The sequence below is a fragment of the Littorina saxatilis genome, linkage group LG10, assembly GCF_037325665.1.
Source record: "Littorina saxatilis isolate snail1 linkage group LG10, US_GU_Lsax_2.0, whole genome shotgun sequence".
Classification (NCBI taxonomy): Eukaryota; Metazoa; Mollusca; class Gastropoda; order Littorinimorpha; family Littorinidae; genus Littorina; species Littorina saxatilis.
Window position 1 is genome coordinate 5,423,746 of NC_090254.1, and position 11,428 is coordinate 5,435,173.

The 11,428-nt window shown below is 39.8% G+C and overlaps 1 protein-coding gene across 1 annotated transcript in view; it reads left to right on the forward strand.

Moving 5' to 3' along the window:
• Positions 1 to 593: 593 nt before the first annotated feature.
• LOC138978027 (anoctamin-7-like) overlaps positions 594 to 11,428 on the forward strand; it is a 46,385-nt gene continuing 35,550 nt past the window's right edge. The window contains exons 1-3 of the mRNA XM_070350646.1: positions 594 to 800; positions 4,222 to 4,346; positions 5,470 to 5,577. Coding sequence (XP_070206747.1) covers positions 4,308 to 4,346; positions 5,470 to 5,577 — 147 coding nt within the window. The 5' untranslated portion in view covers positions 594 to 800; positions 4,222 to 4,307. The remainder of the gene's footprint in view (positions 801 to 4,221; positions 4,347 to 5,469; positions 5,578 to 11,428) is intronic.

The following is an 11,428-nucleotide window of genomic DNA, read 5'->3' on the forward strand; positions in this document are numbered from 1 at the left end:
ATGAACATTTTTTTTTCTCTCTCTTTGTCTGATTTAATAACCATGTTTTTATGTTTTTGCTTTGCTTTTTCTTTTGCTTTAATATTATGCACTGCTTAGTTAATTCCCTTTTGGGCGAGGGCTGGATGAAAAAAGATCTTTGCTGTATCTACTCCATTACCCTCGAAAAATAAAGTTGGTTCGTTCGTTCGTTCGTTCTTTCTCTCTCCATCTTTCTCTCTCTCACTCAATTTTCTCTCTCTCTCTCTCTCTCTCTCTCTCTCTCTCTCTCTCTCTCTCTCTCTCTCTCTCTCTCTCTCTCTCTCTCTCTCTCTCTCTCTCTCTCTCTCTCTCTCTCTCTCTCTGACAGTCTGTGTCTGTCGGTCTGGCTGGTTATCTGTCTACATGTGTGTGTCTGTGTGTGTGTGACTGTGTGTGTGTGTGTGAGAGAGTGTGTGTGCGTGTGTGTGTGTGTGTGTCTGTGTGTGTGTGCGTGCGTGCGTGCGTGCGTCTCACTCTCTCTCTGAGCGTTTGTTTCTGCTCGAGACCTTTGTTGTGCCTCATGAGACCATACGTCTGAGTGTGTTGGTATAACTGTGCCTTGGGAAACCAGTAAAGCGTGCCAAACATTATGGAACAGCCAGCAATTATGGAAGAGCTTTACATTGTGCAGTCTTTCATGTTTCATGTTTGTAACTGTTGACCTTTAAGAGTATTTTTTCCCTTGTTCCAGAGCCCTGTTTCTTACACGGGATTGGAATTCAAAGCCCCTGTGTTCCATAGCAAAGACTGCTACTTTTCTGATGGAATACGACAAATTGGTGAGTTTCTTTCTTTGACCCCGCTTCATGTCATTTCTCTTTTGAGATGATTGTATTGTATTGTATTGTATTGTGTTGTGTTGTGTTGTGTTGTGTTGTGTTGTGTTGTGTTTGTGTTGTGTTGTGTTGTGTTGTGTTGTGTTGTGTTGTGTTGTGTTGTGTTGTGTTGTGTTGTGTTGTGTTGTGTTGTGTCGTGTCGTGTCGTGTCGTGTCGTGTCGTGTCGTGTCGTGTCGCGTCGCGTCGCGTCGCGTCGCGTCGCGTCGCGTCGCGTCGCGTCGCGTCGCGTCGCGTCGCGTCGCGTCGCGTCGCGTCGCGTCGCGTCGCGTCGCGTCGCGTCGTGTTGTGTTGTGTTGTGTTGTGTTGTGTTGTACTGTACTGTACTGTACTGTACTTTATTTATTGTATTGTATTGTACTGTATTGTACTGTACTGTACTGTACTGTACTGTACTGTACTGTATTGTGTTGTATTGTACTGTACTGTACTGTACTGTATTTATTGTATTTATTGTATTGTACTGTACTGTACTGTACTGCATTGTATTGTATTGTACTGTACTGTACTGTACTGTACTGTACTGTACTGTATTGATTGTATTTATTGTATTGTATTGTATTGTATTGTACTGTACTGTACTGTACCGTATTGTACTGTACTGTACTGGATTGTATGGTATTGTACTGTATTGTACTGTATTGTATTGTAGTGTATTGTATTGTATTACATCTTTTTGACACGTTCGTTGATGCCTCGTGAGTGTCTGTAACGACCAATTGTTCACCAGAGATTTGCAGCGTTGAATGCCTGAACAATGTTTGCTTTCATTGCCTGTGTTACTCATCATTTCATATTATACGTCCTTTTTACGAGTGTTTCAGATATGAGAACGAAACTTTTACTGAGGACTCTTTACCGTTCCTAACAAGAAGCCCGATTGTTTTGCTAGTTTTTCGAACATCGGAAGAACCAACCCCTTGGTTGCTGTACTGCTGTTAGACAACTTGACGTCTGTACGTACACCTTGCTATGATTGCGCCTTCAACAACATAATCTGGTGATCGACCGTGCACGATAATTTGCAAAATCAGTATTTCTTTGTTACCTATAAACTTAACTCTACAATTGTACTTTTTGGCTATGATGATAATATTAAAACAGATGCAGGCTTTGACCATATTTTATTAATCGCAAAATTCTATGTGTATAAATGCAGGATTGCAAACACAAGACCAAGACTTCCTGTTTATTTACAAGAATTAGCATATGCACATCAGGTGGATAAATATGTACATCGAATAACAATGAGACAGGATCAGTATATTCAAAAATGGGCATCATACTTAGGAATTGTGTAATGAATCATAATAACATGTTTTGTATGGGCAATTGTTACTGCAACCTTGTAATTAAAATTAACTTTTTGGGTACTGATGTTTCTAAAAACTGTAATGTTTTGTCCGCCATGAAATACATGTATTACATGTACTTGTTTCATATATGTGCACTGCCAGTTTGCCATGATTGTTTGATGAGTGTTGTTGAATAAAAAAAAGTTTTAAAAAAAAGAAAGAAAAAAAAGCGGTCATCCGGCTTATAAGCCAGCCATACAACCCATTATTAAACACAGGGATAACATTACATTTGTGTGAAAAAATCTATCAAAAACAAAATATCACTCGTCAGGTTAGACTGGTTGATGGCCACAGTTTGAAGTTCTTTTCCTCCAGATGTTTTAAACCCGGTGTGAAAGGATTAAAGTGTCTGCACGTTTCCAAGTCTGGCGGACTATGGTTGCTAGGAAAATGTGTCTTCGGACTTGTTATGTCCTGGGAACAGCAGTCCCTGGATACTGTTCCCCAGGAACAAGAGTCCCACTTTCTAGGCCGCGAGGAAATAATCTGTTAGATTAAGTTTTCCCCGGTAGGTTGTGACTAGTTGGGTATCACACACACACACACACACACACACACACACACACACACACACACACACACACACACACACACACACACACAAACATACACACACACACACACACACACACACACACTATCCCTCCCTCTTCCCCTCCAGTTAGATTTTTTTTTAAACGTCCGGTTAAAACTATCTATCCTTAGCGGATTATGACTTTATTCAGTTATTCTGCAGAAATGCTGGAGAAAAACTGTTTGTTTCTGCAACATTTCTGCATAATGTCATCTTTCGCGAGAGCAACGTTTTTTTCTGCAGTAAAGCAGTTTTACTGCAGTAAAATTGAAATCAAAAATGCTGCAGTAAAACGGTGATGCTGTTTTACTGGAGAAAAACTGTTTACACTTTTTCTTCAGCATTTTGGCATTATTCAGTTATTCTGCAGAAAAACAGAAATGCTGGAGAAAAACTGTCTTTTCTGCAGCATTTCTGCATAATGTCATCTTTCGCCGAAGCAACGGGTTTTTCTGGAGCAAAACATTTTACTGCAGTAAAATTGAAATCAAGAATGCTGCAGTAAAACGGTGCTGTTGTTTTACTGCAGAAAACCTGTTTACACTTTTTGTGCAGCATTTTGTACTGGCTCATTATAATGTTGGAGCACGCGAGCCCCCCTCTGTCGAGAGATGGTCTCATCCAGAATTACCAATAATTGTGCGTGACACGAATGTATTTTGTCTGTCTGATTTCCTTTCCGCCGGAAGTTCAAAGTTTCAAATTAAACAATGGCACCTGTCAGCAACATTGTCACATTTTCCCAGACGAACGCAGTAGTCCACTTCGTGTTCGATTTGCTTCAGAAATTGTTCACGTTCGGCCGCCATTGTGAAGTTGAATATAATGCCCTTATGCTACACGCCTTCTGATTGGTACACTGCGAAACAAACTATTATACTATCCCAGGGGGCGACGAATACAAACGCTACTTTACAAGGTCGTTCGTTTTTCTCCAGAAAAACTGTCACAGACTATTCTGAAGAAAAAGTTAATCGCAATAATGCTGCAGAAAACCAAGTAAACATTATGCTTCAGAAAAACTGTTTTACTGCAGTAAAAAACGTTGCTTCGGCGAAAGATGACATTATGCAGAAATACTGCAGAAAAGAAAGTTTTTCTCCAGCATTTCGGTTTTTCTCCAGAATAACTGAATAATGTCATAATCCGCCAAGAGCCAGTACAAAATGCTGCAGAAAAAAATGTAAACAGGTTTTCTGCAGTAAAACAACAGCACCGTTTTACTGCAGGATTCTTGATTTCAATTTTACTGCAGTAAAATGTTTTGCTGCAGAAAAAAACGCTGCTTCGGCGAAAGATGACACGATGCAGAAATGCTGCAGAAAAGAACGGTTTTTCTCCAGCATTTGTCTTTTCTGCAGAATAACTGAATAAAGTCATAATCCGCTAAGGATAGCTATCCCAAATAACTCTTTCAATGTTCCGGTATTTCAGACTTCATACTAGTGTACGAGGATCCGCTGGAATCCCGGAAGGTGCCGTCAGAGGACAGCAAGCAGGTGGTGTGGAGAAAGAAGTTCATGAAGAACCTGGCCAAGGCCGGCCTCCAGATGGAAGAGGTTTGTGCTCCACTCTTTTTAATGCTCTCATATATCTACAGCGTGACCCGTATTTGGCATTTGTTGTTGAATGGTGTTGTGAGTGTGTTTCATCAGGTAAGTATTGCTGTTGTCGTGAAACCATTCCATTGTGCTGTGAAACGTCTGTGGGGCGGAATGGGCCTTGAAGGAATGGATTTAAAAAAATGATACACCCTTGATAATACAAGGTGGTTATACTCTGAAGAGATGATACTTCTTCTTCTTCTTCTTCTTCTTCTTCTTCTTCTTCTTCGTTCATGGGCCGTTTTTACCCAGCCATTCAGGCAGCCATACTCCGATTCCAGGGGAAGCATGCTGGGTATTTTCGTGTTTCTATAATCCACCGAACTGACATGGAGTACAGGATCTTTTCCGTGCGCACCGGCTTGGTCTTGTGCTTGCGTGTACACACAAAGGGGTGGAAGGCAGTAGATTAACAGGTCTGCACATAAGTTGACCTGGGAGATCGGAATAATTTCCACCCTTAAACCACCAGGCCGCCGCGGCCGGGATTTGAACTCACGACCTTCCGATGAGGAGGCCGATGTCTTATCCACCAGGCCACTGCGCCCGTCATGGTGAACACAAGTCGTGTGTGTTGCCGTCATGGTGAACACAAGTCGTGTGTGTTGCCGTCATGGTGAACACAAGTCGTGTGTGTTGCCGTCATGGTGAACACAAGTCGTGTGTGTTGCCGTCGTGGTGAACACAAGTCGTGTGTGTTGCCGTCATGGTGAACACAAGTCGTGTGTGTTGCCGTCATGGTGAACACAAGTCGTGTGTGTTGCCGTCATGGTGAACACAAGTCGTGTGTGTTGCCGTCATGGTGAACACAAGTCGTGTGTGTTGCCGTCATGGTGAACACAAGTCGTGTGTGTTGCCGTCATGGTGAACACAAGTCGTGTGTGTTGCCGTCATGGTGAACACAAGTCGTGTGTGTTGCCGTCATGGTGAACACAAGTCGTGTGTGTTGCCGTCATGGTGAACACAAGTCGTGTGTGTTGCTGTCATGGTGAACACAAGTCGTGTGTGTTGCCGTCATGGTGAACACAAGTCGTGTGTGTTGCCGTCATGGTGAACACAAGTCGTGTGTGTTGTGCAGGAAATGCTGGAGAGTGGCAAGAAGCTGATCACATTCATCAAGCTGCACGCTCCCTGGGACGTGTGCTGCGCGCATGCGGAGGACCTTTGTCTTCGCGCCCCTCTGCAGGTATGTGCTGACACGTCACATGACGTCACATTTTGTCTTTTGTCGCTGACACCATTCATGGCGTCATTATCGTCATTTTTACGCCAGAAGGTGTTTTCGGCCACTAAAGATTCTTTTGTCTAAAAATTCTTTTTGTACTTTACGAATTTCAAATTCAAATATTCTCACTAATACAGTGCTAACGATAATAAATTATTTTTTTGTACACGTTTGACTTGTTCGTTTTTTGGTCTTCGTCACTTTTATTATGACTCACTTTTGCGTGTTATTTTTATGATGACATTGTATACGGGTGCTTACTGTATGTCCAACGCTATCACTGTTTGTAATCATCGTCTGTTTTCACAATTTTAACGCCGTTTTGTGTGTCCTGGCACAATGGTACTCGTCGTATAGGCAAGCCGTTCGCAGTTTGGCTACTATGTAAATATCTACTTCCACGAATTTCACGTGCACTCAAGATCTATTTTTAGCAAATACCCCTTTCACGTGGCACACACACCTTCTTCCTATTGGTGTTGTGTCCTTAAATCCTCTCACGATTAAAATACTGGCATTTGCATGTGCATTGTGAAATACAGCATCTCACTTTCTGATATGCTTTTTGAAGTCAGATACTTTGCTACTAAGTCTACGGCCTTAAACAAGGACATAGATTGTTCAAGTTCATGTATGCATAAATGTCTGGATGTTTTATTTCCTCCTGGTATAAGTAAAAGGCCATACGACTATTCTTAAATGTTTCCTTTGTATCGTTGTTGCAAAGAATCGTATACGATGAGCCTCTCAAAGAAGACAGAAGGATAAGATTCAATACATATTATCCCAGGTTGTTGTTTTTCCAACAAATCGATCGTACAGGCACAATCCTTCACGTAAAAACAGTGCAGCACATCATCTCAGATCTTGCCATGCTTTGAACGCAGAACAGTGCAGCACATCATCACAGATCTTGCCATGCTTTGAACGCAGAACAGTGCAGCACATCATCTCAGATCTTGCCATGCTTTGAACGCAGAACAGTGCAGCACATCATCTCAGATCTTGCCATGCTTTGAACGCAGAACAGTGCAGCACATCATCTCAGATCTTGCCATGCTTTGAACGCAGAACAGTGCAGCACATCATCTCAGATCTTGCCATGCTTTGAACGCAGAACAGTGCAGCACATCATCTCAGATCTTGCCATGCTTTGAACGCAGAACACAAATTCCTAACTGCTCCTGAGCAGAACTTGACTTTTTTAGGAACAAGTCTCTATCAGTGGATTTTTGATAAATTAATTCATCTCCAAATCCAGCGCTGCACAGGTAGTCAGGGTGTTGAATTGTAGTATGTGTCAAATTGTTCTAATCGTTCTAAAACCCTGGCCGGATCTGAGATTGTGAGCCGAATCGTTTACATTTACAGGCGTGTGCCTTAAAAAAACTGAAAAAAACCGCGATACAGTTGTAACTCCTCAGCATAATCTCAAAGCGTTTTATGATTATGAGTCATTTAAACTAATAAGACTTACACTTTTAGTTATAGTATTTTCCTGTGGCAGTGGCAGGATTAACCTAGGTTTCTTTGAACTATACTAGTACAATTTCTTTTAATCAACATAACTTTTTTAAACAATTTTAAATCATTTTTCTTAATATTTGTCTTTTTGATGTCGGTCAAATCGACATTAACTTTAAACTTCAAGTAAACTTCAAATCATACAAAGTATACATTTATTTTGTTTGGATTTTAAATTCAGAACACATGTGCAGAGGACGATACAATGTCCAATAGCATCTAGGACGTCTTGGCAATACAAACATAAATTATTTTTGTTTGTTTGATATGCTCACAACTCCTTTTCTTTGTGTCAGTTTAACTGTGCGTTGATGGTGAACATTTAACAATAAAACGAAAACATAATACAAGTATTTAGCCTCCGTGTCTTTCCCTTTAAATGTTAAAAGAGCTTATAGATACGACTTTAAATGTTAAAAGAGCTTAAAGAAACTACTTTAAATGTCAAAAGAGCTTATAGAAACGACTTTAAAAGTTAAAAGAGCTTATAGAAACGACTTTAAAAGTTAAAAGAGCTTATAGAAACGACTTTGCCTTTGTCTCTCAAATGTTTCGATGGTGTTAGCCTCGTTCACACATTCATGGTCAGGAGAGTTTTCAGGTATGTCAATGAGGCGTTGTATGCCTCACACTTTGTAACTTGATATGGATGAAATAGTAATATGTGATGCAGCAAGTGTATATTTGTGGTGCAGCAAGTGTATATTTGTGATGCAGCAAGTATATATTTGTGATGCAGCAAGTATATATGTGTGATACAGCAAGTATATATTTGTGAGGCAGCAAGTATATATGTGTGATACAGCAAATATATCGTTGTGATGCAGCAAGAATATATTTGTGGTGCAGCAAATATATATTTGTGATGTAGAAAGTATATATATGTGCTGCAGCAAGTATATATTTGTGATGCAGCAAGTATATATTTGTGATGCAGCAAGTATATATTTGTGATACAGCAAGTATATATTTGTGATGCAGCAAGTATATATTTGTGATGCAGCAAGTATATATTTGTGATACAGCAAGTATATATTTGTGATACAGCAAGTATATATATGTGCTGCAGCAAGTATATATTTGTGATACAGCAAGTATATATTTGTGATGCAGACAATACATGCATGGGTATGGGTATACTTGTGGATGAGGCTGTTAGGAGACGTCAAACCCACCCATGCCCCGCTCATGCCCCACACACACACATCATCGGCAGAGCATTTTGTAGTTCTATGTGAGCTTCATGGGATTTAAGTACAAAAATAAAATGAACAACAACAACAACAAATCTCGCACTGTTGCCTTTTCTCGTGTGCATATTTAAGAGAAAGGTTCATAGGATATCAGAAAAAAATTGCACTGTTGCTTTTGTGTGTGCATAATCTTAGCAAAGTTGCATAGGTTGTCAAGAAAAACTATTAAAAAAACGCCTCGCATTGTTGCCTTTTATTGCGCATTTTAGAAGGAATTAAATATCATAAGATTACACCGAAAATCGCTTTGTTGTATTTGTGTGTGTGCGTATTTAAGAAGGAAGTTTTATAGGATTTCAAGAAAGAGCTCGCGTTTTTGTCTTTTTTTGTGCGTTCTCATAATTCAGAAATAAGTTTCATAGGTTTTCACACACAAAAATTGCACTGTTGCTTTCTGTGTTCATATTGCAAGAGAAAACTGTTTCATATGATACCAAGGGGAACAACTCGCACTGTGGCATGTTCTTACATAATTTAGAAGGACATTACATGGTATTTAAGGAAAAACATAGCACTGTTGTCCTTTCTTGCATATCTAATTACGAATTAAGGTATATAGCAGTAGAAGAATAACTTACAATGTTGCCGTTTGCATTTGCATACTTTAGAAGGAAGGTGCGTAGGATTTTTTTTTTTAAGTTTAAAAAAAAGCAAACACAGCAAAAAAATCGAACAACCACCTCTTTTTACGTGCATTTTTAAGATAGGATTTAAACGAAAATATTGCACTGGTTTGTGTGTGTGTGTGTATATTTTAGAAAGGAGGTTCATAGTACTAATGACAAACTGCACTGTTGCCTTTTCTTGCATACTTTAACCCTTGCTTGCATGTATTTATTGCCGCATGCATTCCACTAGGTGGTGGGTTGCAGAAGCTTTGAAAATAAAGAAATGGTAAGTGGATTGGGAAGTGCTAAAAGAAATGTTGTTTTTTTATGTTAGTAGTACTTTAGCAGTACCGTACTGTCCGCTTTTGTTATCGTTTACCTTTACGTTTGGAGGTTGTTGATTATATTTTTTATATTTTTTATAAAACAAAATTACGTGTATTTAATTAGAAATGAATAGGAAGGCTGCTGGTTTGAAGATACATTTCCAGACCTGGGAACCCATACGATGTCGCCGTATTGTGTACGCATGATTGTCTAGAACACGAGCAGTACGGTCAGTGGAATAAAATACGACGAGAAAAATTCCTGGACTTCTTTTCTTCACGTGCGCATTTCCAAAGCCAATCCAGTATTTTAACGCATGATAACAGTTTTTGTAAGTAAACATAGAAAAGGGTTCCCAGGTCTGCATTTTCAATCTCGTGTGCAAACCATCCCGTGCAACAGCTTGGGTCTGTTAAGACTTTTACATCGACTTCTTCTTCTTCAGCGTTCCAGAAATTCTGGTGACGTGTAAGCTTGTTTGCCCATTTGGGTTCCCCACACTATACTCTGAGAGCATAGTCAGCTTCACTCCGCTTTCGTTGGGTAGGCATGCTGGGTATTTTCGTGTTTCCATAACCCACCGAACTCCGACATGGATTACAGGATCTTTTCCGTGCGCACTTGGTCTTGTGCTTGCGTGTACACACGAAGGGGGTTAAGTCACTAGCAGGTCTTGCACATAAGTTGACCTGGGAGATCGGAAAAATCTCCACTCTTAACCCACCAGGCGGCAGCGACCGGGATTCGAACTCACGACCTCCCGATTAGGAGGCCAACGTCTTACCACCACGCCACTGCGCCCGTCATACTAGAATCAGACTTTGACTTGGACACAAATCAGAAGTCTTACTTCCTCAAAACAAAGAGAAAACACAACACCAACCAGATCAAACAACAAGAAAGGTAGGTTGTTGGAACGTTTGTTATTGACAAAACAATACATTCACAAATATATCGACCCAACGGTCTTTTAAGTGCACAGACAAACAGTTAATAATTAAAACTTATCTGGCTGATTTGTTCTTCCGCCTGCCACGAAGCCGCAAGCGAATGATTCATTTTAATGAATGGGTCGATATATTTGTGAATGATTGCTTTGTCAATAACAAACGTTCCAACAACCTACCTTTCTTGTTTTTTTATTCTGAATTTTGGAACGTTGGCAGTCTCTTTGTTTTGGGATTTTGTACAACAGCAACCAGTTTCGGTAAATTCTTCAGCAAATTTTCGTCAAACAGTCGCTGACTTCTTCGGGATGGTAATCTTGCTTCCTCTGCAGATACACACCAGGAATTGTTTAAACAAAAGCATTTGCATATTGAGAGAGGTGGGACTGTAAACAATAATTTTACAAAGAATTACCAGTCTGTACAATGAGCTCACATGTTGTATGTATGATATTATAATGTATTATGGGTGTGTCCAAATGGAACAGTCTTAACTGAAGTGTTCGAAGGTTGGACACACTTTTTGCAGCTCATTTTGAACACAGTTTTACATAGTTAGTAACACACACAGTATAAACACTAGGTGTATCTGAGTTGAATTATGTCTGTCTTCCAAGTAAAAACCTTTATGATCTGATGAGCGTTGTGAGATAATCTTCTCGAGAAGTGCGCTGCCTTTGAATATTCTTTATTTAGAAATCATTCATATGACAGGTTTCGTATTTCATGATTAATAGTTCGGATTTGGAACTCGTTTTACCTCTGGACTGAGATAATTAATACATTATTTAAAGTTGTTGGGAGAAAAAAAACTATGGAAATAACTTAACAAACATCTCATGTTTAATTGTCTCGTCAAACTACACGGTAATCTGAACTATCAGAATTGGAATGTGCACAAAACTAGCCTTCAAGCGCAAGTGGTTTGTTGTTTGTTGTTTTTGATTGGTTGATTTTGATAGTTAGAAATCGGATTCTTGTTTTATGGTTTTCGTCCTCTGTTTACTTATTCAGGCGCACCAACGTGTGACGTTTCTGATGATGTGGTTTTCGCAGGTCCCCTAGCTTGGTTTTAAATTATTTTTGTTCATGCATGTTTAGATATTTCATAACAAGATGTTTCTTTGTATGGAAAGTCAATTCTTTGAACAAG